This window comes from Lampris incognitus, chromosome 11, assembly GCF_029633865.1.
Source record: "Lampris incognitus isolate fLamInc1 chromosome 11, fLamInc1.hap2, whole genome shotgun sequence".
NCBI classification, from domain to species: Eukaryota; Metazoa; Chordata; class Actinopteri; order Lampriformes; family Lampridae; genus Lampris; species Lampris incognitus.
The window spans coordinates 8,935,377-8,963,346 of NC_079221.1; the positions used below are offsets into that span (position 1 = coordinate 8,935,377).

The following is a 27,970-nucleotide window of genomic DNA, read 5'->3' on the forward strand; positions in this document are numbered from 1 at the left end:
CCTGTTAGTCACTGTCTGTATACCTCTGTCTCTTATACTCTCTCTCAATGTTATCCCTCTCTCCTGGACCTCGTTCTCCAGAGCTGTAAGCCACACAAGAGGTCAGTGTGTGGCAGCAACAGTAAAACCTACAGGAACCACTGTGAACTCCACAGGGACGCCTGTCTGACCGGCCTGAAGATCCAGGTTGCCCATGACGGACATTGTCAAGGTATGAGCCAACGTATCACATCACAACATAATAAAATATGTTTATATAGATTAAAAAAAAAAGAGGATCACATTGTTATAGTGCCACCCGCCAGACCTCACTTATACTGGTTAGAGCCAGTATTGCCGTTATTTGCGATAACGAGCCGGCGTATCACTGAGTTCAATGATAATATATTAATTGGACGTTTGATCTTATATCTTACATCAACTTCATTATCTCAGAGCTGATGTGACAAAACAAAGTCAGAATGATATCACCAGTTCTCTCTCTCTCTCCCTCTATATCTCTCTCTATCTCGCTCTCTCTTCGCACTCTCTGAACTTTGGGTGACCAGGCTGAAAGCCAACTTCGTATATGATCGTCTTATCATTTCTACTTTCACACTTTGCCTTGGTTTATCTGTTAATGCATCTAATATTAGTGCATCTTATCTAAAGTTGCCTTTCACTTCTGGCAGTTGTTAACGACACGTTGTTTTTCTCTGTTAGTTGGACTGAATGGTTATCAAACGTGTAAAAAGATCTAGTCAGGGATGGAAATTACATCCCTTTTTCTGTGATATCCTCCGATTTACACTTTCGGTCAGAAGAACCATGTGAGGGCAGGGATTGGATACCATTATTCTAAAAACAAGTCAAAACTGTTCATTTCAAATGTCCTTAAAGAATGTCCTCAATTGACTCAATTTTCCCCTGTGTCCTTCATCTCTCCTCTCTGCCTCTCTTTCTTTTGTCAACGCAGCAAAGAAAACAGAGCAAGTTGCCGCCAGCCCAGGTAGAGTGTGCGTGTGTGTGCGTGTGCGTGTGTGTGTGTACACAAGTGTTCGAGTGCACATGTTTGTGCTAGTGTGTGTTTGCCTTTGTGGGTTTGTGCTGGCTACAACTCACCGTCTATTCAAGAGCATATACTGTGAATGGAAATGCTGATGCAATCATGCCAGGACAGACCCTGAAATAACTCCCAAGATAGCTCCCAGAGTATCAGCCAGGTTTTTATGCTTCTTAACATTTTGATAAAGTTGCTAACCTAATTGTATTCACCCCTCCGCCAGTGGTGTGCTATGTTGCGGACCGTAACGAGCTTAGGAGTCGCGTGATCCAGTGGCTGCAGACTGAGGTGGTTCCAGACGGCTGGTTTGTCAAGGGGTCCAACTTCTCCGACATCCTCCTCGGATACTTCAAGGTGGGCCACACCTCAAGGTCCTACTGCTGCTATTGAATTTTGCCCTTCCAGCATCCCTTTCAGTCATCCCATACCACCCGTTCCAGCTGTCTTTACCACATAGGTTTAGGCAGTGTAGAGCTAGTAGAACTCCTGTGTTTTATGTGTGCACATGTGTGTATTGTCCAAACCATCCTCTGCCCCCCTCCTCTCCGCAAATCCACAAAGCTGCCTCCTACTGTGTCTGGGGGTCCGTGTGACAGCCTTTTCAGGCATGTCAGCTGAGGGTCATAATTCAGCCTAATGAAGATAACTCTCCTGTAGCGATGGATGCCCTCCACTCTCTCACCGACTGTGAAGAAGGGCCTTTAAAGGGGGAAAAGAACATGTTTTCCAGTACAGTCTCCGAGAGCCATGTCGTCCTCTTTGTTTGGTCCTTTCATTTGCAAATGGTGTGTTATAAAACTTTGAGGGCGGCCATTAAAGTTTTTGCCCTCTTTGTCTTCTAATGGCGTCTAATAAATCTTATATCTCTCTTCGGTCTTCTGCAGGAAGACAAAATAGTGATAGAGTGTGCTCTTTATTGATAGAGGATTACAGAGCCTAAAGGTCTCCAACTGTAATCTGCATCCAAATCCCAAAACATTCGTACCAGCAAGGTCATGGCATTTTTCTATCACCGTGTTGTTGGCGGTGGAAGAAAATATGAATGTACATTTCTACAGCTCACAATGTGCCCTAAACATATAACTTCAAAAAATGAAACTTTTTAGGCCACTTTTTGTGGAAATCTGGTTCTGCCACAGCAAAATTTTAAAGAAAGTAATGGAACAAGCAATAGAAAATGCTCACAGGGCCGAATCGTGGCGCTGTATCTCTCCTCGCTAAATCAATGAGGCGATGGTTGCCATAGCAAAAGGCTCAGGTTTGGTGTTGATCTTTTAGGTGGAGTTAATTGTTCACTCAGTCATGCTGTGCTGACGCATCAATCAGAAATTGCAGGGATTTTTTTTTTTTTGCCACGGTAACATATACCACCGACCTATGCAGGACATGCACAAGGTTGTAATCTAGGAGAAAATCTTTACAGGTCCAGGGTGTGTTGATAAGATTGCCACGGTGTCATGCACACATAAAGATTGTGTTTCTGAAAACAGTGCAGTTAGAAAATTTGTCTCAGCTCTTTCCCTGGTACGTCTTATTCCTTTAGATATGTTTAAGCAGGTATCAACCAGGGCCAAGAACAAATAGGGGGACACACAGGTAGAATGGAAATCGGGGACGGGGATGTATCTTGGGACTCCACAGTTGTAGTGATAGGATATCAGTGAGAACCTGTGTGTTGAATATGTATGTGAATGGAATAGGGTCAGATGCGGGGGGGGGGGCTGATATGTGCCAAACTGAGTTTCAAGTTGACTGATGATCGCCTGTGAAGACAACAGACAGTCTCAAAGTTCAGTGTGAAAGATTATTCTCGCCATGTACACCCGTTTATCGGACAAGACAAAACAAGGCCTACACGGAGGTCCCTGTCCCCTCAACATGTCCGTCTGTGTTTTTGCAGACCTATGATAATGGTGACTCCCAGCTGGACTCCTCAGAGCTGCTCAAATTCATCCAGCACAATGAGTCGGCTGTGGACATGCAGTCCTATGCTGATCAGGAGAGCAACAAGCTGCTGAGGTCAGTGTAGTGTGTGTGTGTGTGGCTGGACTAGTGGAGTGCAGTTGAGTGCACTTAAGTAAAGAGCAAAGTGTATGTAAGTTTTTCCTCTCCGTTTCGCTCTGAATGTTAAACTTTTCTCCTTATCAATATCCTTCTGCTGTAGTCCACCAGCGCTATATTAAGGAATGCTCTGGCAGTCACTGAACCCGATCTGGCCCCGGTAAAAACCGCACAGGGCCTTCTGTGGAAGTGTATTTGCATAAACACCTGTGCCAAACACAATAAAACCAACCTTATCGGTGGGCTTCTCTCTGCAGAATGCTATTTTTTGCATAAGTAAGTCCTGTACTGTGGGCTCATCTCTGTGAAACAACCTGTATTTAACCTGCGTATGTGTCTATTTGTGTGTGTGTGTGTGTGTGTGTGTGTGTGTGTGTGTGTGTGTGTGTGTGTGTGTGTGTGTGTGTGTGTGTGTGTGTGTGCGCGTGCAGGAGCCTGTGTGTTGATGCCCTCATTGAGCTCTCTGATGAGAATGCTGACTGGAAGCTGAGCTTCAATGAGTTCTTCAACTGCCTCAAGCCGGACTTCAATCCACCAGAGAAGAGTGAGCTGAAAATGCACCGCAATCATGTTTAGTAACCTAAACACAGCACCAGGCCATGACACACCAGCAGCATACTGGACAGCAGCCATTGTGGCAAAAAATTAACAATAACAGCGTCTTTTCTCAGAATTCTTGTTCATCAAAGCTTCTTGGGTTTGTACATGTTCGCACTGATGTCACATTTATCAAAACCCACCCAAGGTACGGAAAGAATCCCCTTAAGTTGTTTCTGATCTGGTGTGTACGCATGTTAGCGTTTCTGTATTCCCTTCGTTGTACCTGCTCAGTTCATGCAAAGTAAACATGTGGGTGAAAGTTCATCAGGGACAGGAGTTTTGGCTCTGTGAAAAGTAAACTACATTCAATGTTAGAAAAGCAAACTTTGGGGCTTCGGCAAAATGAAGGACTGAACACGCACACGCACACACACAATAGACCGAAGATTGCAAAGGTTACGGAGAATGATATATATCCAGAAAATCAAAGAAGGTTAAATCAGTTCATCTGGATACAACGTTTATTGACAGATACGTTTCATCACTCAGATGAATTGATTCAACCGTCTTGGATTTTCTTACCTGGATTATTGAGCATGCATAACGATATCCGGAAAAATTTTGGAAATTTTCATGGCATTTTCTCAAACTCTCTCCCCCCCCCCCCACTTCAGTCTATTTTTGAAATTTTTTTAAAATTAATAACCAAATTACCACACATTTATATATGTCTCACATTATAGTTGTGGCTAGCCAAGCCTAGGTACAGTATGGGATGCTTAAACCGGGCTGTAAATAAACACTGCAGCATTTAAAATGGCACCGCAAATAGAAGTTGAAATATGTCTTGAGTTCCAGTGCTCTTTGGAAAAAGTTAATTGTCGCTTTATGGTCTTCTTTTTACAAAAATGTGTTGTGTGTGTTTGTGTGTTTCTGCAGAATGTGCTCTGGAAGACGAAACCTATGAGGATGGGGCCGAAACACAGGTGGAGTGCAACCGCTGTGTGTGTGCATGTGGCAACTGGGTCTGCACTGCTATGACCTGCGCTGGTAAGGAGAACCATGTTAGATTAACTTCTCCATCATCCTGCAAATAAACACAAGCCCCTCAATAAACTCACCCTGCTTGCTCGTTTTGTTTTTCCATCCAGACAAGACAGCAGTTGTGGACGAATCAGCAGACGCTGGGGCAGAGATGACTGAGGAGGAATGGAATCTCCGTGTAGCCGAGCTCAACAAGCACCAGGTCAGCCTGTCCAATCGATCACAAGGTCGCAGCAAACAGATAGCTCAGGAAAATAAATCTTGAACTGAAGGCAGGTCAAATAGCGACAGAACTGCTCCAGACAGACAGAGCCACTGTAGAAGTTCTCTGGTCACACAGATAGCAGAACATTTGTAGAATCTCTTGATGGAAACGGAACCATTTTGAGAACCTGCTTGTTAAAGGTCTCTGACACGATGCCAAAATCGCGTGGAAAAATGTGCACCGGTGACATCACTGATGGACAATTTGTGAATGCAGAAATACAACCGTTACTCCCTGGTTTGCTGCTACCTTCAGTGGGCTACATCAAAATAAGCCACATTATATGAGCAAATGAGAATCTACTACTACTGCTTTTGGCTGCTCCTGTTAGGGGACACCAAAGCCGCTCATCCGTTTCCATTTTTTCCTGTTCTCTGCATCTTCCTCTGTCACACCAGCCACCTGCATGTCCTCCCTCGTTTCATTTGAATGAGCAAATGAGAATAACAGGGCTAAATATAGCTGGTGTACAGAATACCGACGGATGCAATCCTAAAATGGAAATAGACAGATTGTTTGCCAATGATGTAGCTCACCAAAGGTAGCAACAAACCAGGAAGTAGTAGTTTCAGTTCGCACCGCGTTTACTTTTCAGTGTTTCAGATATCATTGAAGACTGCTCAGAATTATGGCTTGATGGGGTATTATCCCTTGTGACAACGCTGTTGCCACTGGAGAGGTTCAGATGAAGAACACAGTTTAGGCGGTAACACAAGCTTTTTATTTAATAATGTCTAGCACTCTGCGTGGACCCGTGCGCTCTAGCGCTGGAGCCACTGCCTTGCTCTCTTCATTCAGAGTGGCATGAGGCTCCCTTCTCTCTGTGATTCTCCAACTCTGTGTTCCACCTGTGTCAGTCGGTGTTCATTCAGGACCCAGTGTCACTGCGGTGCTAAACCACACCCCACTACCACATACCTCCACCGGCCAATAACCGGCCCTCGAGTGAGAGAGGAAGTCGATCACCACCATCTGTGCCTCTGGCCAATGGATCACCTTGAACTTAAAGGCTTAATTCGTGCATTGGTTCATGTGGTGGAACCACTGAAGCAGGGCATGGTCTGAACAGAGGGTGAATGAGCGCCCCAGGAGGTAGAAGCGGAGGGCACTGATCGCCCATCTGAGGGCCAGACACTCCTTCTCCACGGTGCTGTACTTTCTCTCCCTCTCTGCTAACTTTTCACTAATGTACAGCACCAGGCGATCGACTCCCTCCACCTCCTGGGACAAAACGTCCCCCAGCCATCTGTCTGATGCGTCGGTCTACAAGACAAAAGGGAGAGAGAAGTTAGGGGTGTAGAGCAGCGGCTCCCCACAGAGGGCTTAACGCTCTTGAATGCCACCTGACACTGCTCCGTCCAATGGACCGAATCTGAGGCACCTTGTCGGATGAGATCGGTCTGGGGACTAGTCAGCTCTGCAAAGGCAGGGATGAACCGCCTGTAGTAACTGGCCAATCCCAGGAATGCCCTCACCTGATTTTTTTGTCTCAGGCTTTGGGCTGGCCGCAATTGCTGTCGTCTTATCTATCTGGCGATGATCTAGCCTGCCGCCCAAGTTGTACCACAGATACTGTACATTCCACCGACCGACCGCGCACTTCTTCAGGTTGGCCGTGAGCCCTGCCCGCCTCAAGGAGTTGACTGCTGCCACCTGCCACATATGCTGGCACCAGCTGCAACTGTGGATGACATCATCCAAGTAGGCAGCAGCATATGTAACGTGTGGCGGCAGCACCTGGTCCATACGGCATTGAAACATGGCTGGAGCGCCAAACAGCTTGAACGGCAGTGTCATGAACTGGCACAAACGATCCGGCATAGAGAAAGTTATTTTTCCCTGTACTCTGGTGACAAGGGAATCTGCCAGGCCCTTGGTCAGGTCCAGTGTTGTAAAAAAGTGAGCAGGGCTGAACCAATCCTGGAGTTTGTTGATCCGCAGCATTGGATAGGCATCGAACTTTGACACATCGTTCACCTTACAGTAGTCTACGCAGAACCTTATAGAGCCATCAGACTTATGCACGAGGATGATGGTGCTACACCAGTCACTACTAGACTCCTCTATTACCCCCATCTCCAGCATGGCCTTTATTTCTGCCTGAACAGTTTTCTATTTTGTTTGGGCAGTGCACTTTCATGCCTGGTGATGTTGCTATGTGGTGTTGTATAATGTTTGTGTGTCCTGGCAGGGGGGGAGAACACATCAGCAAACCGCAGCAAAATTAGCCAAGCTCGACTTTCTGGCAGGGCAGGTGATGGTTCTCACAATGGAGGGAGGCAGGATTGCTTGATTTTTGTTCCTTTGTCCCCAACTCATCACTCTCCGATACCTACATGACCAAAGAAACTGGGACTGCCTCTCTCCATGTTTTCAGTAGATTGAGGTGGCAAATCTGTGTTGCCCCTCCCCTGTCATTACACCAAACCTCATAGTCAACATGACATACCCCACCCGCCTGCCGTGTGACCACGAAGGGTCCTTGCCACTTGGCAAGTAATTTGGAGCTAGATGTTGGAAATAATATGAGAACTTTATCTCCTGGTACAAACTGACATAGTTGTGCTGCGCTCCTCTGTTATACAGGCATTGCTGCCATTCCTGGAGCAAATTCTGGTGATAACCGCCCTAGTGTATGGAGTTTTGCTCTCAGATTCAGGAAGTATTGTACTTCGTTTTTACTGGTGCTTGGACCACTCTCTCAGCTTTCTTTAATTAGGTCCAACACACCTCTTGGTGGTCTGCTAAACAGCAGTTCGAAGGAAGAAAACCCCGTGGAGGTCTGGGGCACCTCCCACACTGCAAATAACAGAGGATCCAACCATTTATCGCAATCATGACTATCTTCGTGCACGAACTTACAAATCATGTTTTTTATCATTTTATTAAATCTCCCCACGAGTCCATCTGTCTGGAGGTGATACATACTCATGCAGATTGATTTTATGTCCAATAATTCATACAGTTTGCGTAGTGTGTGACAAATGAGGTGCCCTAGTCCATCAGAATTTCTTTGGGATTACGATGTGGGCGATTAAACGAAACAGTGCCTGCGCAACACTTTAGCTGAGATGTTGCACGATGGCACAGCTTCGGGATAGCACTTTGCGTGTCCTACTATAACTAGCACTGTGGTATCCCTGTGCACTCCGGTCTAATGGCCCGATGAGGTCCATGCCAATATGCTTGAACGGGACCTCAACTAATGGTGCAATGGCACTTTTGGGTGGCCAGTAGGTTCACCAATTGACATTCATTGCAAGATGCACACCACCAACACGTCGCCATGAATCTCGGGCCAGTTGAATCGAGCCACTATCTGGTCGATTGTGTATATCCGAGGTGACCTGTCATGGGGTTGCGATGAGCCACCTGGAAGATCAGTTCCCAACAGGTTTTCAGCACTAACAGTTGAGTGTTTTCGACCCCGGTTTGAGTGTCGCAACTCAGTATAGCCAGTCTCTAATGAGTGCAAAATAGGGTGAGGGAGTGTGGTGTTCGGGTGCACCTGTTGACCATCAATGGTCATTATATGGTTGAAGGCAAAGTGCAGTGTATCATCTCAAGTCTGTTCAAGGGGGAAGTCCTCTGTCGGACAGACCACTGCAGCCACTGTAGACTCCCCCTGGTTTGGCTCAGAAGAGCTTGCGTCACCACTTAGTACCATGCACCACTCACACCCTACTGGCTGTCGCAGCCCTGCCATCTCCCTAACCACTCTATGAAACCCTGGCAAATCCAAGCTTAATAAAAGGGGCCGCGACAGGCGGGAACTAACCACAGCCTTGACTTTATGCCTTTTCCCTATGTTGTCTGATCTCAATGATCATCACTGGATACTTGTGAATATCCCCATGCACACACCAAATTTCCACTTCCACCCACGATGCCTCCGCCAATGCCTTCACCAAAGCTTTCCTTTGATGCTGGTAGGCTGTGTGTGGCAGCTTGTGCTTTGTTGGTGAGCAGGGGGAGCACACGCACTGCCCATTCCTCCTCTGACCACCCACATGCTGATGCCGTCCTTTCAAATATATCAAGACAAGCCTCGAGGGGATGATGGGTAGGTAGAGCAGCCAGATCATCCCCGTGGGCAGCCGGAGGGGAGCACAGCAGCTCCCTCAGGAGAGCATGGTCTTCAGCCTGCTGAGTGGCCGTTCCCTGCAGGGCTTGGGTATGGTAATGGAGGGCCTGCAATTGCTGGTACTGCTTCCTGGCCTGGCTATCTTGGAGTTCAGCAATCCGGTGCTGGGCTCACCCTAGTGGAGACTCTGTAGGCTGAGTTCCTTCCATCCAATGCACCTGTATGGGCCACAGCTGTGACAACGCTGTTGCCACTGGAGAGGTTCAGATCAAGGAGGACACAGTTTAGGCGGTAACATGGGTTTTTTATTTAATAATGTCTCTCTCACTCTGCACAGGCCGATGTGCTCTGGTGCTGGAGCTGCTGCCTCACTCTCTTCATTCACATTCAGAGTAGCATGTGCCTCCCTTCTCTCTCTGATTCTCCAGTCCTGTGTTGCGCCCGTGTCAGTGTCCATCCAGGACCCAGCATCACTGCGGTATACAAGCACAGTTTGTTAATTCGGCACACCTGAGGCTGATTGCTAATCAGCCTCCCTATTATGTCTGCTCTCCTGTGAACTACTGCTCCCTCTCTCCGCTTCCAGCCGATGCTAAACCACACCCCACTACCACACCCTTCAAGTTCAACTTTATTGTCATGTGTATTGGAATACGATGAAATTCTTGTGCTCAGGCTCTCTGTGCCTTTAAAACAAGGGACACAAGGACACCCCCCCCCAAAAAAAACATACCTATATAGACTATGTACACATGAATTCATATATTATATAAACAATATAGAATAACAATAACACAACAATGTAACGTGCATATGGGTGCGTCAGCTGTTCGGCAACCATTACTGAGGCGGATGGTGTGTGATGTGATTCTCTGGTAATGTTTTACTCACACACACACACACACACACACACACACACACACACACACACACACACACACACACACACACATACTGGCTTGGCCACAAGCTTAATGAAGTGGATTTCCAAGGTGCATGTCTGTCCACTGCTCATAAGATACCATTCAATCAAAGTCCCACAAAACATTCTGTGACATATTCGTTGATCATGAGCCATATTTTATTCTTGTCATTAAGAGTAGCCCATTTTCTACAAGGTAATAACTTTCTTTTGAGGTAGCAAATCTGCAAAGTAAATCTAACTTTATTTTGAGGTAGTAAATCTGATGACCGGAGGGTGTGCTCCAATTATCGGGGCATCACATTGCTCAGCCTACCTGAGAAAGTCTACTCTAGAGTGCTGGAAAGGAGGCCCCGACCGACTGTTGAACCTCGGATCCAGCAGGAACAATGCGGATTCTATCCTGGCCGTGGAACAACGGATCAAGTCTTTACCCTTGCGGAAGTGCTGAGGGAGGCATGAGAGTTTGACCAGCCAGTCTATATGTGGACTTGGAGAAGGCTTACGACGATGTACCCTGGGGCACTCTGAGGGGGGTACTGCAGGAGTAGTTGCTACAAGCCATCCAGTCTTTGTATAACCAAAGTGACAGCTGTGTCCGCATTCTTGGCACAAAGTCAAACACGTTTTCGGTGGGTGTCGGACTCCGCCAAGGTTGTCCCTTGTCTCCGATTCTGTTTGTGATATATGTTGTTTGCATATGATGTCACGAACTACAGATGGAGGGCAGGAAGTGATTTTCTACATAGGACGCACTATCACAAACTTTTGAAATGCCTATGTTTGGCGTCATTAACTGAGAAACCACAAGGAGTTTTTATTGCGTACCAAAAGTTGTTGTTGTTCATGAGGGGGAAAAAAATCCAAGAAGTTGACCGAAAACGCTGGAAAAATGGCTTGCGAACCGTCATCTGCGGTCGGGAGGGGCGGAGTTGGATAACGCGTGTGTGCAGTGACAACTTCATCAAAAAAAAAATCACTCTTCATAACATAAGGATCATGTCCAACATGTCTTACTTCCTGTTTATACCTTCCTCTCATAATATCGTCTAAACTAGCACAGTTCGGGCTAAACTAGCTCCATTTCGTCCATTCTGCTTTTCACTTCCTGCCCTCTATCTGAATCTCGTGCGTCATCAGAATCACGTGACTGCAAACAAGCTATTCATGGCCAGGATCTCAAGGCACAGCCAGGGTGAGGGGTGTGTCAGTTTTGGGAACCTCAGAATTGCATCTCTGCTCTTTGCAGATGATGTGATTTTGTTGGCTTCAACGTAATGGGACCTCCAGCACGCACTGGGGCGGTTTGCAGCTGACTGGGAAATGGCCAGGATGAGAGCCAGCGCCTCCAAGTCTGAGTCCATGGTTCTCTACCGGAAAATGGTGGATTGCTCCCTCCGGGTTGGGGATGAATTGTTGTCTCAAGTGAAGGAGTTCAAGTATCTCGGGGTCTTGTTCACGAGTGAGGGTAGGATGAAGCGGGAGATGGACAGGCAGATTGGTGCAGCATCATCAGGAATGCAGACGTTGTACTGGAATGTTGTGATGGAAAGGGAGCTGAGCCGGAAGGCAAAGCTCTCAATTTACCAGTCAATCTTCATTCCAACCCTCACCTATGGTCATGAGCTTTGGGTAGTGACTGAAAGGATGAGATCGTGGAGACAAGCGGCTGAAATGAGTTTCCTCTGTAGGGTGTCTGGGCTCAGCCTTAGAGATAGGGTGAGAAGCTCGGACATCCAGAGGGAGCTCGAAATAGAGTCGCTGCTCCTTCGCATCGAAAGGAGCCAGTTGAGGTGGTTTGGGCATCTGATTAGGATGCCCCCTGGGCACCTTCCTTTGGAGGTTTTCCGGGCATATACAACTGGGAAGAGACCCCGGGTTAGACCCATAACGTGCTGGAGGGACTACATGTCCAATCTGGCCTGAGAATGACTTGGGATCCCCCAGGAGGAGCTGGAGGGCGTTGCTCCAGGGTCAGGTTGCCAAGATCAGCCCAGTTCATGGTGAAATTGGTGGCTGTGAACTTTTATTTGACTCATGTGGTTTAAACTCGGTGGCACGGTGGCCCAGTGGTTACTGCGGTCGCCTCAGAGCAAGAAGGCCCAGGGTTCGAACCCCGGGGCTGTCCAACCTTGGGGGTCATCCCAGGTCATCCTCTGTGTAGGGTCTCCATATTCTCCCCGTGTCGACGTGGGTTTCCTCCGGGTGCTCCCATTTCCTCCCACAGTCCAAAGACATGTAGGTCAGGTGAATTGGTCGTACTAAATTATCCCTAGGTGTGAATGTGTCGGCCCTGTGATGGAATGGCGGCCTATCCAGGGCGTCTCCCCGCCTGCCGCCCAATGACTGCTGGGATAGGCTCCAGCATCCCACGACCCCAATTGGGATAATCAGCTTGGATAATGGAGGGATGGATGGATCAGCCCAGTTTCTGGTGGAATTGGTGGCTGTGAACTTTTATTTGACTCGTATGGTTTAAACTCACATGGCTTACCAGTCAGACACAGCTCAGTGACCCAAATGTTGGTTTACAAGCTCTTGTATGAATGGAAAATTATGTTCTGAATGTTTAAAATAAAGCCACCTTGATGTCAAGTTTCAAAACAATACGATGTTATGGGAGGTATCAATCAATGGCATGAAATAGAAGGCAGAATGAGAGAAATTAACGCTAATATCAACCAGCTTTTCCCAGACAGATGTTGCAGCTTTAAGGCCTTCGGATACACATACAAAGCAGGTTTACGCTGGTTTGTTGAGGTGAGTTTGCCAGCTTTGAGGGGAGGGACCAATAATGCTGTATCACGCCCAAAACCTGTTCTAATAACCTTGGCAATCGGTGTCACGGTTTTTTTTTTTTTTTGTGGTGTGTAAACGCGTACGTGCATGTCTGTTTATGTGTACATACCTGTACCTATGCAGATGGGTGATGAGACAATGTGGCTCTGTATTGCGGGCAAGTCAGTGAGGTTGTGTACTCTGCACTCTTGTCAACACAGACAGATATAGAGCTCTCTGTTGTGTTAAAGCTCTAACTGCCTTGACATATTTGAATGTTAGTCATGGTGACCTTTAATTCAAACAGAACAGTTCTCTCCCAAAGGCTGTGTTTGCATATTTGCGGTTTAGTTTTTCCCTTTTGATATCCATTATATCTGACTCGTTTCTCAAACATTTAACAACTTGCTTTCCTCTGTTGAACCAACAGGAAACGGTCGAGAGGATGAAGGCCAGCACAAAGGAGGTCTAAACAAATGTTGCAATAAAGGAGAGGACACCACCACCCTTCTTCTTCCATACTTGATTCAACTTGGGGCCCTGTGCTGTCACTGAATTGGCATATTCATGTTTCTCTCCTATGTTAATTATTATACTTGTTTTTGTTTTACATTGTTTGTGTCTTTGCGTTGATGTTTGTTAGATTCAGGGGCTATCAAATTGTATTATTATAAGATTGACTTTTGTTCAGTACTGTCATATGGTTTGATTGTATTACAGCGCCCCTGCACTAGAAATGGGGTAATTTTTTTTTTACTGGTATACTTAATGGTTTTATAGTTAATATGAGAAAAAAATGGCAAGCAGTTGGTGGTTTGACATAACGAAAGTCGTCGTAGGAGAAGGTGAACTTGGAGAATCATTCAGTGGAATTCAGCAGTACAGCCTGACAACTTGTCCATCCATGTGTTTCTTCACTTTATGATGTTTAGATCTGGCATGTCTGTCAAACTGCTATTCAGATGTGAGATGAGATGAGACGGGATGGTATGTCCACTCTGGAGTTGGATATGGTCGGATTTCGGTCCCGCCGTCAAAAGTCTACTACTTGACCAATGCACTTCTCTCGTCCTCTCCGTAGTCTAGCTTTTTGGGCTTTAGTTTAGCACTGCCCCAAATTTAGTTGGTATCCTACCGCAATTTTTTTATTTTTTTTTTGCTGCATAAATGTTGGCATCTGTATTCACAAAGTTAATTTGTTTGATTTGGAATTCACATGGCTCCTGTGTGATACTCAGTTAGCTCTCACTGGTGCTTTGAAAACCTCAAAAAGATTTTCTGTCTTGTAATCTGTGCCAGAAGTCTTTCGGAGCAAAAGTTGTCTGACACAAGAGATGTAGTGGTCCAGCTATTGAATGTGGGAGTAGCACTTATCGCACCGAGGTGAGTGCTGATGTGAATTATACAGCGGAGAGAGAGCTGAAACCAAAGCCTGTCGATGAGAATGTTTGAATGATGTACAAACCCCTCCAGGTAAGCATTACTCTGGACCCAGCAACAACACTATACCTGTGCTTTCACAATCACTCTAACAGAAGGACTAGCCTCACTGTCAGTTTAAGTAGCTTAGACACATCAATTAGTGAGTGCAAGGAAACGCAGTCTGTGTGTGTGCGTGTGTGTGTGTGTGTGTGCGTGTGTGTCCGTGCGTGTGTGTGAATGTGTACTATCTGCATGGTTAAAAGGATAAAAGTTCTATTTTATGTTATGTATTTTTCACAATCCCTTATTCTAAAACTGAAGAACCTTCAATAATAGTCAGTGCCTTATACCTGCAAACTTATATAGGTTTCTCTCTACCCCAGTCTGCACGTGTTATACCATATGTGACGTAAGAATGAGTGTGCTTTGGCAGACGTTCAGTGGTAAACCCGTTCTTTGTGGCTGTACTCTCGTTAAACGCTTGTGTGGGTGTTGCATAACTAGGTTCAAGCTAGTCTTTTTATATTCAAATAGAAGTGCAGAGACTGTAAGGTATATGTACGTATGCCAATAAACCCAATAAACCACAACACACTTTTGTCATCTTGTGTTCCAATTGTCTGTCGTTGTCATTTGTGCACTTCTGGGTGCATTCATCCCATATCGCCGCCGTGACTTAAAAGAGTTCCCCGAGAGACTTTTCACTCAAGTACAAACAATATGGCCAACATAAGGTTTTTTTTTTTTTTTTTTTAAATGTCATCTATCCGGAATATCAAATGCCAAAAAAAGTTTTGTTTTCGTCATCCGTTGCCCATGACACACTCTTCCCGGGAAATAAAACCACCGCACTTCGCTAGAAAGGCCAGCGATCGACGTCAGGTTGCGCGCGCGCGCGCGCACACGCGCGTTCCGAGGAAACGAACCGCAGAGCTTCTAATTCCCACACGCGCCGGCAGAGGGGCCTCTGCGCGAGAGGAGCGTTCGTATTGCGTAAGCGCCTGCGCCGATGCGACAAACCCAGCAGGAGCCAGCAACGACTTGATCAGCAAAGCCCCCCAAAACGCGACCCCCCCCCCGTCCTCCCGAAAAGACTACAGCTGAAATCCGGCGCGGACGTCCCGGGGTGAGGAGAAAGAAAAAAAAAAAAAAACAGTAAACTCCCGAAGCGGTTTCCCATTCGGCTAAAACGTGTAGAAACAAAAGGTGTGCATTGTGAATGCGGGGGGAGAGTCGACCAATCAAGCGCCGAGCCGGGCGGAGTCTACGATCGACCAACCACGACCAGTTGGACCCCGCTCGAAACCGTAGTGACCCAGTTTGGTGCTTTTTTTTTTCTTCCTCTCCCTCCTCTTTTTTCTCTTCTACCATTGACATGAGGTTCAACGCTGAACGCAGACGTGAAGGGGTTTCCAGGGTTCCCGTCTCCTCGTCGGACTTTCACGCCACAGCCGGAAACACGAAGGACCGGAGGGCCAACGCGCGCTTGGGTTGGAGCTCCACTCGAGGGCCGTTTTTTGCGGAGCCATTTGCGCCTCCTGCGTAATTCCCAGCGCAACTCTTATTCTGATCACACAGCCACCAGACCGCGAGAGCAGCCGGAGGGGGTGGGGGGAAATGGATGTTCAGGAAGGGTCTGGACCAGGGGACGGTGTGCTGGACTTTTCCCGTTTGGGTCTGAACAGTCTGAGTGTTGACAGCGTGGGCGAGGAGAGGAGGAACGAGACCAAACAGCTGTATCTGAACAACAACCGGCTGGCCTCGCTGTCTCCATCCATATGCCTCTTCTCGAACCTGGAGTTCCTGGACATCAGCAACAACCAGCTATCCGTCATCTGCGAGGACGTAACCAGGCTGGTCAAGTTGAAAACGCTGATAGCCAAGAACAACCGCCTGGACGAGTTCTCCCTGCCCAAGGAGTTCGGCGCCATGCCGCTGGAGGTGCTCAACTTCAGCGGGAACCGGTTCGAGGAGATCCCGCTGCAGTGCACCAAGCTGCACCGTCTGCAGTCACTGTCGCTCGGCGGCAACCGGCTGAAGAGCGTGCCTCCGGAGATCGAGAACCTTACCAGGTGGGGTTGCAAAAGAGGGATATGCTAATTTAGAAACATGCCATTTCAGGAAAGCTGCGTTAAGCATTCGGACCCTGGTCGATGGCTGCACGTCTTTCCGTGCAATCTGCAACCTGGTGCCGATACTTTAAAGGTTAAAGTCCCCGATATTGGCGGAGTGTACTTTAGGAGATTTTTTTTGCACAATTTCAAAATGATCCCACTGATTTTTTTTTCTTTGCACACACTGACATAACTCCTTTGTCAGCTGCAGCTTTATGGAAGCTGATAATGGACAAAATTCAAATGCAAACGTAATCCCAGTCTTGCCAACTGGATTTTTGTTCCTTCCAGTGATTTTTTTTTGTTCCTTTGCACACTGAAATGAAAACGTAGTCCCGGTGCTGCAAACTGGACTTCTGTTCCTTCCAGTAATTTTTGTTCCTTTTGCACACTGACATGAATCATAGTTCAACTCCTTTGTTAGCTGTAGCCTTATGGAAACATACAATAGACAAACGTGCAGTCCTTATTGTTGCCATTTCTGTTTTCAAGTGATACAGGGCTCCAACTTGCATTTGATTTTCTGGGTTACCATGCATGTTTATTTATAGCCCTGGTTCAAAATGTTTATTCTGGATTGCTATCAGCTATCGCTGATGCAATCAGGAGGCAGATTACTACAACCCATGGTTGTAAATGAGTAGCCCTACCATGACTGGCTGCATGCAAGACGCGCGCGCACACACACACACACACACACACACACACACTGATCCAAATACTTCAAAATTAACATTTTTGTGTCTCTTGTGCAAACAGCCTGTGAGGAAAACAAGTGAGGGCTGGTTTTGGGGAGTCGTGCTCGTTTGACCCGGGCCAGAAAGGGGCATCTTTATTGAGTTCATGTATGTCCTCATCATTGCCCTGGTTTTATCAGTACTAAGTCAACATGACCCGGTAGTCTGACAACAAATCAAAGCGGCAAAGTGTTTTTTTGTTTGTTGACTTCATGGTCATAAATCGTATCATTTTTATCCTCTCTCTCTTCTTTGGCCGCCACGGCAAGGCTCTCTTCGGTTAGTCGTTTATGTAATGACAACTGGTTTTGTAAGCTGTCTGTACCTTCTCCCTGTGAGCTTCAGAGCAAGTTTCTACAGCTGAGTTTTCAGCTTGCCAGCTCAGCCGAATCCTAAAACTACAGAGTGGACACTGTCAAATCTGTGTCCTGAAATCTGACCCATCTTCTGTCTCGCTCCTTTTGCTCTCATCAAATATCACCTACACGTCAACCTCTTCTCTCCTTCTCTCGCCATATCGGTGACTGCATGCTAAATTCAACACAAGTTCTTAGACGTTTGCCCTTCTGCACAACAAATCTCCTCTTCGGTTGTGTTTGTTGGCATCCGTCCATCCATCTGTCCATTATCTATACCTGCCTAATCCAGTTCGGGGTCACGGGGTTCGTTGGCTTCCAGAGTACGTGAAAATATTTCTGTCTGTCTTTTCTACTTAAAAACGGGGCACTGATCTGAATTAAATGGGAAATATGTTCTATGTAAAAATGTCTGTCCCTGGTCCCTGCCACTCTTAAACTGGGAATGATCTGTTAACCAGACATCATCAAAATATGGATAACAGCAGCATCCTGGTAACGTTCTGGAACCTAATGGCAGCTTCCTGGTGATTTTCTGGAAGCTATTGGCAGCATACTGGTAATGTACTGGAACCTAACAGTAGCATCCTGGTATTGTGCTGGAACATACAAAGTCACTTGACAGCTTTGAAGCACTACAGTCATAGGATGACGCAGGTGTTTAACAGTTTTTCTGTGACCTCTCTCAGCTCATTTATGTTTATGTGACCAGTGGCACCAGAAATAAGCACCGTTAGTAATGACCTTATCGGTCTGGTCAGTACCTCCCACTTTGGTAGTGGTACCTTATGTATCAGTATCGGGTACCAACCTTAAAAGCAACCTTGCTTTTGTTCTACAGATATTTAAATGGGTCATGTAAAACAGTTATGCAATAATTACCTTTCGCAATATTACATTTAAGAAGTTGACTGCCATTGCCAACTTAGATTGCACCATTATTGTCCGTTTACTGTGGTGGACTGACTGTCTCAATAGCGATGTGAATATTGATGCAATGTCAGCCAAGAAAAAAAAAGAAAAAAAAAAGAGCTTCCTCCTAGAACGAGGAAGTGTAACCTATGATCAGTCCGGACAACATTAAAACATGCGTCAATATCTATGCTCTTCCTCTCTCTTTTGTTATTTCCTCTCTTTTGTGAGAAATTTATGCTGGCTAAGGCACAGAGAAGATCCTGCATGGCTTCTTTCTCCCAACAGAGACAGAGGTAGCTTATTCAGGCACCAAGGACAATATGATGGCCTCCTCCCTGCCAGTCGCTGTGTCATCAGTTCCAGTAGGCCGACAGTCTGACAGCTTGCTTTCACTGACCGGCCGTCCGTCGCTGTCTCGCTTCCTGTCCGACTATCTCCCTATATTCCCTCTGATTTGCTCTAAACCTCCATTACTCCATTGTCCCCTCTCTCATTTTTGTCTTTCTGCGGATGTTGTCAGCAGGGCACACGGCAGATGCTTCCAGGTTGAGTCTACCGCCGTGTGCAGCAGCAGCTAGGTGGCGTTCACGCCGTCTTGTTGAAATTATAGATGATCTTGGTTGAGAAGACTCACGCAAGAGTCTTCAATGTTATTTCTCTTATGTTTTTTTCTTTTAGGATACTTGGTCACCTTTGCCCCTACCACACATGCATAGAAACTAGTAACCATGCTTTTTTGACACCCCCTTGTGGCGTGGGCCAACAGTGTTTTGTCCTCTGTCCTGACCGTCAGTCAGCATTTCCCTTTTTATAGAGTTCACATATAAATTTTTACAACCAACGTGACTTTCTGTTTTTACGAGGCCATCATAACTGGTTAGAACGTAACTGTCACAAGATGTATCATGTACACATCATCATCATCTGCTTCTCCGGCGTCGGGTCGTGGTGGCAGCAAGCTAAGTAGGGCACTCTAGATGTCCCTCTCCCCAGCAACGTCCTCCGGCTCCTCCTGGGGGATCCCAAGGCTTTCCCAGGCCAGATTGGATATGTAGTCCCTCCAGCGAGTTTTGGGGATATCCTGTATACCGATCAGCCAAAACATTGAAACCACCTGCCTAATATTGTGTAGGTCCCCCTCGTGCCGCCAAAACAACTCTGACCCATCAAGGCATGGACTCCACAAGACCTCTGAAGGTGTCCTCTGGTATCAAGATGTTAGCAGTAGATCCTTTAAGTCCTGTAAATTGCAAGGTGGAGCCTAGATGGATCGTACTTCTTTTTCCAGCACATCCCACAGATGCTCGATCGGCTTGAGATCTGGAGAATTTGGAGGCCAAGGCAACACCTTGAACTCTTTGTCAAGTTCCTCAAACCATTCCCGAACAATTTTTGCAGTGTGGCAGGGCGCATTATCCTGCTGAAAGAGGCCACTGCCTTCAGGAAATACCGTTGCCATGAAGGGGTGTACCTGGTCTGCAATGATATTTAGGTAGGTGGTATGTGTCAAAGTAACATCCACATGAATGCCAGGACCCAAGGTTTCCCAGCAGAACATTGGCCAGAGCATCTCACTGCCTCTGCTGGCTTGCCTTCTTCCCATAGTGCATTCTTGTGCTATCCCTTTCCCAGGAAAATGACACACTCACACTTGGCCGTCCACATGATGTAAACGAAAACATGATTCATCGGACCAGGCCACGTTCTTCCATTGTTTCATGGTCCAGTTCAGATGCTCACATGTCCATTTTAGGTGCTTTCGGTGGACAGGGTTTATCATGGGCACTCTGACCAATCTGTGGCTACGCAGCCCCATACGCAGCAGGCTGTGATGCACTATGTGTCCTGGTAACCTGTCTGTCATAGCCAGCATTAACTTTTTCAGCAGTTTGAGCTACAGTAGCTCTTCTGTGGGATTGGACCGGACGGGCCAGCCTTCGCTCTGACCACTTTTGGTAGGTACTGACCACTGCATACCTGGAACACCCCAAAAGACCTCCCGTTTTGCAGATGCTTTGACCCAGTCATCTAGCCATCACAATTTGGCCCTTGTCAAAGTCACTCAGATCCTTATGCTTGTCCATTTTTCCTTCCAACACATCATCTTCAAGAACTGCCTGCTCACTTCTTGTTTAATACTATATTCCACCCCTTAACAGGTGCCATTGTAACGAGATAATCAATGTTATTCACTTAACTGTCAGTGGTTTTAATGTTTTGGCTGGTCGGTGTATGTCATGTTTGTGTGTTGTATGTGTCTTGTGGAAGCTGCATAGCACCAATGTTCCAAAAGATGGGCCTTTTGATAAGGAATAACTGGCAGATTGGCTACACCTTTTTTTGTTTTTGTTGAAATAACGTCCTTTTAACATAACACTGTGAACCTTTTCTTGGAGTTGGCTATACAAGGGCTGGGCGATAATTCACTATTATCATTGCTCGCCTTCTCACATTGCATGGGGATGACATTCGGATATTGCCATACTGTGATAGATACACTTTTCTTGTGCAAATTAATTATAATTAGGGTCTGCAATCTAAAACTTCTAACAAAATGAGGTCTGAAATATTTGGAGGAGTACTATCTGAAAATTAGTTTTGCTTTGATATTATACTCCCCCCTCCCTTTTTTTTTCTTCTCCCCAATTGTGTTTGGCCAATTACCCCACTCTTCCGAGCTGTCCCGGTCGCTGCTCCACCCCCTCTGCCGATCTGGGGAGGGCTGCAGACTACCACATGCCTCCTCCCATACATGTGGAGTCGCCAGCTGCTTCTTTTCACCTGACAGTGAGGAGTTTCACCAGGGGGACGTAGCGCGTGGGAGGACCACGCTATTCCCCTCAGTTCCCCCTCACCCCCGAACAGGCGCACCGACAGACCAGAGGAGGCGCTAGTGCAACGACTAGGACACATACCCACATCCCACCCGCAGACACGGCCAATGGTGTCTGTAGGAACGCCTGACCAAGCCGGAGGTAACACGGGGATTCGAACCGGCGATCCCCATGTTGGTAGGCAATGGAATAGAATGCTACGCTACCTGGACACCTTTGATATCATACTTTACATTGCCAAACACCTCAACTGACCTCAGTTGGATTCTTAAATATGATATTTTTGTACATGTAAGCAGATATTGGGACATAGTATATCGACGATGTTTAAAGTTCACTCTGATTGTCGTGACGATAATAATGTCGATAAATTGTTGGGAGATTTTAATTTGGTCTCTCTGTCTCTCTCTGTCTCTGTCTCTGTCTCTCTCTCTGTCTCTCTCTCTCTCTGTCTCTCTCTCTCTCTCTCTCTGTCTCTCTCTCTGTCTCTCTCTCTCTCTCTGTCTCTCTCTCTCTCTCTCTCTGTCTCTCTCTCTGTCTCTCTCTCTCTCTCTCTCATATCTATGTAAATATCTCTCTCTCAGTCTGGAGCTGCTGTATCTGGGTGGCAACTTCATCTCGGCCATTCCTCCAGAGCTGGCCAACCTGCCCTACCTCAGCTACCTGGTCCTGTGTGACAACCGCATCCAGAGCGTTCCTCCACAGCTCACCAGGTGAGTACCACACAAACCCGCAGACACCGTGGGCGAAAAACGGGAAGAGTAACTACACAAGATATGAAAGGAAGTTGTTCTAGGAACGTCTGAGTCACGGTCTGTCTCATGACAGAAAAGATAAGCCATATACAGAGAAATAAACCACATTAGTCATTTCTAGTGAATAATTAAATGTGGCAAAAAAAAAAAAATCTTGTCAGTTAAGTTTTCTGTCAGATCTGATGACACAAATAAAACCTGACTGTAGGCCTATGCATCTGACATTGTATGTATGGGGAGAGTCTACCAAGAAGCGGTTCATACCAAACAAGTCTTTTGCTGTTTTACTTTAGCGGATGGCCACATTAGTTCAAGGTTTGTCATGAACTCTGCTTAGCATATCTTTTAACAAATCCTGGTAATTAGCTGCATTACACTGCTGATTCCCATGTAATATTGCTGTTATGTTTTATATACCAATATACAGGTGTGTGTGTGTGTGTGTGTGTGTGTGTGTGTGTGTGAGAGATAAAGGAAGGTTCTTATTTCCGCCCAGCTCTATCTGCTACCATCCTCTATGGCCCATTTCAACTTAAGATGAGGAAACTGCTGATCATGTGATTCACTTCTGTTTGCACTTCCTTTTTTATCCGGCAAATGCAGTTCCATGGCAACTGATCACGTTTTTTTACTGAATTAAAAAAAAAAAAATTGTCCACCTCAAGCAGGCGTAAAAGCTTTTGTGAATTTTGGGGATTTTATTTGATATTTTCCATTTCCACAAAGCCTTTTTTTTTTTGTTTGCTTTAATTTCCCCACTCCTTTTCTCCCCAATTGTACTTGGCCAATTACCCTATTTTTTTCCGAGCCGTCCCGGTCGCTGCTCCACCGCCTCTGCCGATCTGGGGAGGGCTGCAGACTACCACACACCTCCTCCGATACATGTGGAGTCGTCAGCCACTTCTTTTCACCTGACAGTGAGGAGTTTCACCAGGGGGACATAGCGAGTGGGAGGATCACGCTAGTCCCCTCAGTCCCCCCCCCCCCGAACAGGTGCCTCCAACCAGAGGAGGCGCTAGTACAGCAACCAGGGCACATACCCACATCTTCGGCTTCCCACCCGCAGACACGGCCAACTGTGTCTGTAGGGACGCCCGACTAAGCCGTAGGTAACACAGGGATTCGAACCGGCGATTCTCATGTTGATAGGCAACAGAATAGACCGCCATGCTACGCCGGACGCCCCTCCATTAAATGATTTTGATTCAAAGAGACAAAATTGGCACAAAAACAGATGGAAATGCAGTTATCGTGAAAAGCATTGTAATTCACAGGAGGGACAAACAGAAAAGTTGCAGATTTGATGTTATGCATCAGTGACTTGCAGGGATTCAGGAATTTTGCCTCTATAATAAGTTTGATGTTTAGTTTTTTTGCATTGCCACATACAGATGAGTGAGGTCTGCACACCGAAACGCTCCCAATACTGCACACTGAAATGCTCCCAATTGTCAGAAGAGGAACTTCCTCTTCTGACAAATTAAAGGGAAAAACCTGAATGCTTGACCCCGACAGTGAGGGGATCCAGGGGCTCCGTTATGCTGTGGGGGTCATTTTCCTGGTATGGTTTGGATCCACTTGTCTCCTTAGAGGGACGGGTCACTGCAGATATATACAAAGTTATTCTGAGTGATCACCTTTATCCTATGATGAAACATCTCTATCCTGATGGGAGGGGTCTCTTCCAGGATGATAATGCCCCCATCCACAGGGCACGAGGGGGTCACTGGATGGTTTCGATGAGTATGAAAATGATGTAAATCGGGTGGGATAAGGGGAAAAACTAGAAATAAATTTAAAAAAAAAAAGAAAATGATGTAAATCATATGCTATGGCCTTCACAGTCACCAGATCTCAACCCAGTTGAACACCTATGGGAGATTTTGGGTCGATGTATTAGACGGTGCTCTCCTTCACCACCATCATCAAAAAACCAAATGAGGGCATATCTTCTAGAAGAATGGTGGTCCATTCCTCCTGTAGAGTTCAGACACTTGTAGAATCTATGACAAGGAACACTGAAGCTGTTCTGGATGCTCGTGGTGGCCCAACACACTTTATGTTGGTTTTTCCTTAAATTTATCACCCTTCTGTATGTTGACCAAATAAAGCAGTGCCAGCCATGTTAATATCGGTGTAAAAACACGCCTCTCTCCTCAGGCTCAATTCGCTGCGATCTCTGAGTCTTCATAACAACCTGCTGACCTACCTGCCCCGGGAGATCCTCAGCCTGGTACAACTGCAGGAGCTCAGTCTCCGCGGCAACCCACTGGTGGTGCGTTTCGTCAAAGAGATGACCTACGACCCCCCGTCGCTGCTGGAGCTGGCCGGGCGTACCATCAAGAGCCGGAATGTTCCGTACCAACCCTGCGACCTTCCCTCGAATCTGCTCCATTATCTGGACCTGGCCAGCAAGTGCCCCAACCCCAAGTGTGCGGGTAAGAACCAGTTTAGTGTTGGTCGGCTGAAGTGAATTTATTGATTTTGCATCTCTGTTTTGTCTGAGGATTCCATAATTTTCGAATACAACGCTCACATTTCAGAAAACATCCAGTGTTCACATCAATTACATGTCAGGAAGTTAGTCATTTGCAATGGCAGCTGGCGCCACGAGCAGACATTGGCGACACCGACCTACTAGGTGACAAGAAAGTTTAGAAATCTTCAACTTTATGCAAATGTCCTATGACACATAGGTGCGACAACTCAAGTGAAGCAATCATTAGAGTGCTTGTCCATGACTCCCACAAGAAATGGATGCACAGTGTTGGTTCCTACTCAACTTTCATTCCAAATGGTGTAAAGTTGATCACCTCGGTCTCCGGGTTCCTGGTGCTTTATAGTGTTTGTCTTACAGTACAGTGACTTGACAAAGAAAAATGATGCACAGGAAAAAATATCAGGTATTGTCGATATGTCAGGTGACTGGATGGAGAATTCATCAGTGCTGCTATGTTTTTGGCATAAAAAGCTAAGCAACGGGAGTCTGGGTGGCGTAGCGGTCTATTCCGTTGCCTACCAACACGGGGATCACTGGTTCGAATCCTCGTGTTACCTTGCTCAGAATCAGTCATTTGTGGGTATATCCATGCTTCAATGTTGTAGTACTCGAGTCCAGGACTCAGACTCGAGTCCTGACTCTCAGGACTCATGGACTCGACTTGGACTTGAGCACTGATGACATGAGCATCGGACTTGACTTGGACTCGAGCGTTGACTGCATTCGGACTCCGACTGCATTCCGAGTCCGAATGCAGTCATCGCTGGAGTCCAAGTTGAGTCCAATGCTTGAGTCATCAGTGCTCAAGTCCAAGTCGAGTCCATGAGTCCTGAGAGTCAGGACTCGAGTCTGAGTCCTGGACTCGAGTACTACAACAGTGAAGCATGGATATACCCACAAATGACAGATTCTGGGAGACAAGAGCGACACTTTTCTTTTTGTAGTAATGAATGTGAACACATTGCTAAAGATGCGGTTTTCTTTTTTCTGATGTTTTTCTGTCTTTGTGTGTTTCTTGATTACATTCCTGTTTATCGCAATGATAACAAATGCACATGCACACACAATTATGCTTTGTAGGGTGGAAATTGAAGACGCAACGGATAATGTTTCTCTCTTTTTTATGTGACATGGTCACTTCCTGTCCCCCTCTCTCTGTGTCTTTTCCAGGGGTCTACTTTGACTCGTGCGTGCGCCACATCAAGTTTGTGGACTTCTGTGGCAAATACCGGCTGCCCCTCATGCACTACCTGTGCTCCCCAGAATGCACCTCCCCCTGCAGCTCCAACCCGCAGAGCGACGCCGAGTCGGAGGATGAGAGCAGCGTGCCTGCCGACCGCCTCCAGAGGGTTCTGCTGGGATAGGAGCAAGGGTGGGAAAAATCAACTGCACCTCAGGTTATGCCCAAACCCCTTTTTTTGGTCTTTCCCTCCCGTTTGAACACTTTCAGCTCACCGGCATACCTGGGCACACTCATCTCTACACACATATGGATGGACATGAACACATACACGCATCTTCAGAAACACAGAATGTAAGACCGGTGAAGAAGGCCTCAAGTTCCTTTTTTCCCTTGGCATTTTGGCTGATATGTGCAGGTTTATTGAAGGACTCTGCCTTGTGTTCCAGCTCCAACCAGGTGATGTGACTCGACCTTTGGTTCTCCATTCAGTCCAACAGACCTCCTCCTTCTGAGAGTGCTGGTCTCATCAGTGGACATAGGAGGGCAGCAGAGCTTTTTGGTTGGACTATAATGGTCACTGAACAACTCAATTCTCTCTTTTTTTTTTTTATAGGGCTGTTCATGACGCCTTCATGCATAAGGACTGAGTGTTTTATGTGCTGCAGCAGATTAATCTGCTTTTCCTGAAAGCCAGGATATGACCGGGGTGGGATTTCTCTCAAGTGTCTGAACACACAAAGTCTGCTACCTATTGTTAACGAAGGGCTCCGTCTCCCAAAGGTTGAAGACAGTGCACAATTTCTCGAGAAATTTTTTTTCTGACTGATTAAGCAATAGAGCAGCCATCCCATCCAAGTCTTAAGAGTCGGCAGACTCAGAAAGGATGTCGGTAAAACAAAATATTTCCCCCGGCTCAGTTTTTCATTGCATCCTTCTACATCTGTGTATGACTTCATGTTATATGAGATGGTCCTAATTGGTGCTAACTTTGGTCAAACCAAGGTTTTAAAACTTAAACCAGGCAGCCCTGCAGCATTTTCAAAGATCAAATTAAAAATCCATTTTAAAGCTGCTATGACGAGCCTTTCACTGATCATCTATCCGTCTCAGTTTAGTTCTGATGCCTCTATATGAATGACAATCAGATGGTACCATCAGCAAGAAGATCAGATGTTGCTATATGTTTCCAAATGCTTGTCTCCGGGCGGGATTCCTCACGAAATCTGACTAAACGATTTACGGCACACACACGGGATACTTAAAGACACATCCTCTCATCGCTGAATGTCTATCGCACACCTATTTTTACAAAATGGCGCTACATCGCTCTCTTCTCTTTAAAACAAGTGCACTAGCTGACATGTAGAATTTAAAAGTGGATCTTAGCACAATGAAGTTCTCCAATGAAACACTACCGCATCTGTCAATACATCAGCATCATCAGGTCGAGCGTCCTCAGATGGATTCTGTCTGCGTCTGTCACGACAACGTCACAAAATAGTCAACAAAATGGTCGGGCATCCCTACAGACATGTCTGTGGGTGGGAAGCTGGATGTGGGCATGTGTCCTGGTTGCTGCACTAGTGGCTCTTCTGGTCGGTCGGGTTGCCTGTTCGGAGGGGGAGGGGGAACTAGGGGGAATAGCGTGATCCTGCCATGCACTACGTCCCCCTGGTGAAACTCCTCACTGTCAGGTGAAAAGAAGCGGCTGGTGACTCCACGTGTATCGGAGGAGGCATGTGGTAGTCTGCAGCCCTCCCCGGATCGGCAGAGGGGGTGGAGCAGCGACCAGGACGGCTCAGAGAGCGGGGTGATTGGTACAATTTGGGAAAAAAGGGGGGGAACATTAAATCCACAACTCCTTGTAATAGCTTGAAATGGTTTTCAATGCTCAGACAAATTATCACTGCAGTCTTGTCTTACGGTGGAAGTGGCAAATTCATTGTAAAATACTGGGATGGTTTTGGCTCCATCTCCCTCATGGGGGGTGGATGTGGAGAGGGTCATGTTGAAGATCCTCCTCCCTCTGCACTGAACACCTCGGCCCATCAGATCCGCACAGAAATAACACATGGCCTGCAAAACACAAAGGTGCCTATTTGTGTGTCATTACTGCTCGAGGCCGCTGTATAGCTGTATATTGGACCTACGACTCCCGAGGTTTGATCCTGGGGTTTTCTCTGTTCCGGGTATACCCGATTCAAATCTCTTGGCGGCCTTTTTGAGGCCAATACCCTCTCACTCGGTATATTTCCAATGGCGCACACAATGAGTGCTGGATGGCTTGCCATGTAGACCTACAGGCTAGATGGATATCAGGACGGAGCTCCTAAATGTTACAGTAGCACCCATCACAGAGGTTTTTTTTTTGTGTCTGCTAAGTGCCTTACTGATAAAATTGATTTTTCTAACCAGAAG

The 27,970-nt window shown here is 46.5% G+C and overlaps 2 protein-coding genes across 3 annotated transcripts in view; both read left to right on the forward strand.

Moving 5' to 3' along the window:
• LOC130120947 (follistatin-related protein 1-like) overlaps positions 1–14,755 on the forward strand; it is a 40,853-nt gene extending 26,098 nt beyond the window's left edge. For both annotated transcript variants that reach the window (XM_056289773.1, XM_056289772.1), the window contains exons 4-11: positions 82–211; positions 956–988; positions 1,266–1,396; positions 2,943–3,061; positions 3,535–3,647; positions 4,583–4,693; positions 4,795–4,889; positions 13,167–14,755. In XM_056289773.1, the coding sequence (XP_056145748.1) occupies positions 82–211; positions 956–988; positions 1,266–1,396; positions 2,943–3,061; positions 3,535–3,647; positions 4,583–4,693; positions 4,795–4,889; positions 13,167–13,208 (774 nt within the window). In that variant the 3' untranslated portion in view covers positions 13,209–14,755. The remainder of the gene's footprint in view (positions 1–81; positions 212–955; positions 989–1,265; positions 1,397–2,942; positions 3,062–3,534; positions 3,648–4,582; positions 4,694–4,794; positions 4,890–13,166) is intronic.
• A 617-nt stretch (positions 14,756–15,372) lies between these two features.
• LOC130120946 (leucine-rich repeat-containing protein 58-like) lies at positions 15,373–27,959 on the forward strand. Its single transcript, XM_056289771.1, has 4 exons — positions 15,373–16,230; positions 21,699–21,827; positions 24,030–24,307; positions 25,540–27,959. Exons 1-4 carry the CDS (start codon positions 15,776–15,778, stop codon positions 25,731–25,733), a joined length of 1,056 nt encoding a protein of 351 aa, XP_056145746.1. The 5' UTR covers positions 15,373–15,775; the 3' UTR covers positions 25,734–27,959.
• The last annotated feature ends 11 nt before the right edge of the window (positions 27,960–27,970 follow it).

What these genes read in the sequence shown, in the direction of transcription:
- LOC130120946 (XM_056289771.1), top strand. Translation starts at nt 15,776, where the DNA reads ATGGATGTTCAGGAAGGGTCTGGACCAGGGGACGGTGTGCTGGACTTT. An exon ending in GAGATCGAGAACCTTACCAG is followed by an intron (nt 16,231 to 21,698) that starts GTGGGGTTGCAA and finishes TCTCTCTCTCAG; the next exon opens with TCTGGAGCTGCTGTATCTGG. An exon ending in CCCCAACCCCAAGTGTGCGG is followed by an intron (nt 24,308 to 25,539) that starts GTAAGAACCAGT and finishes TGTCTTTTCCAG; the next exon opens with GGGTCTACTTTGACTCGTGC.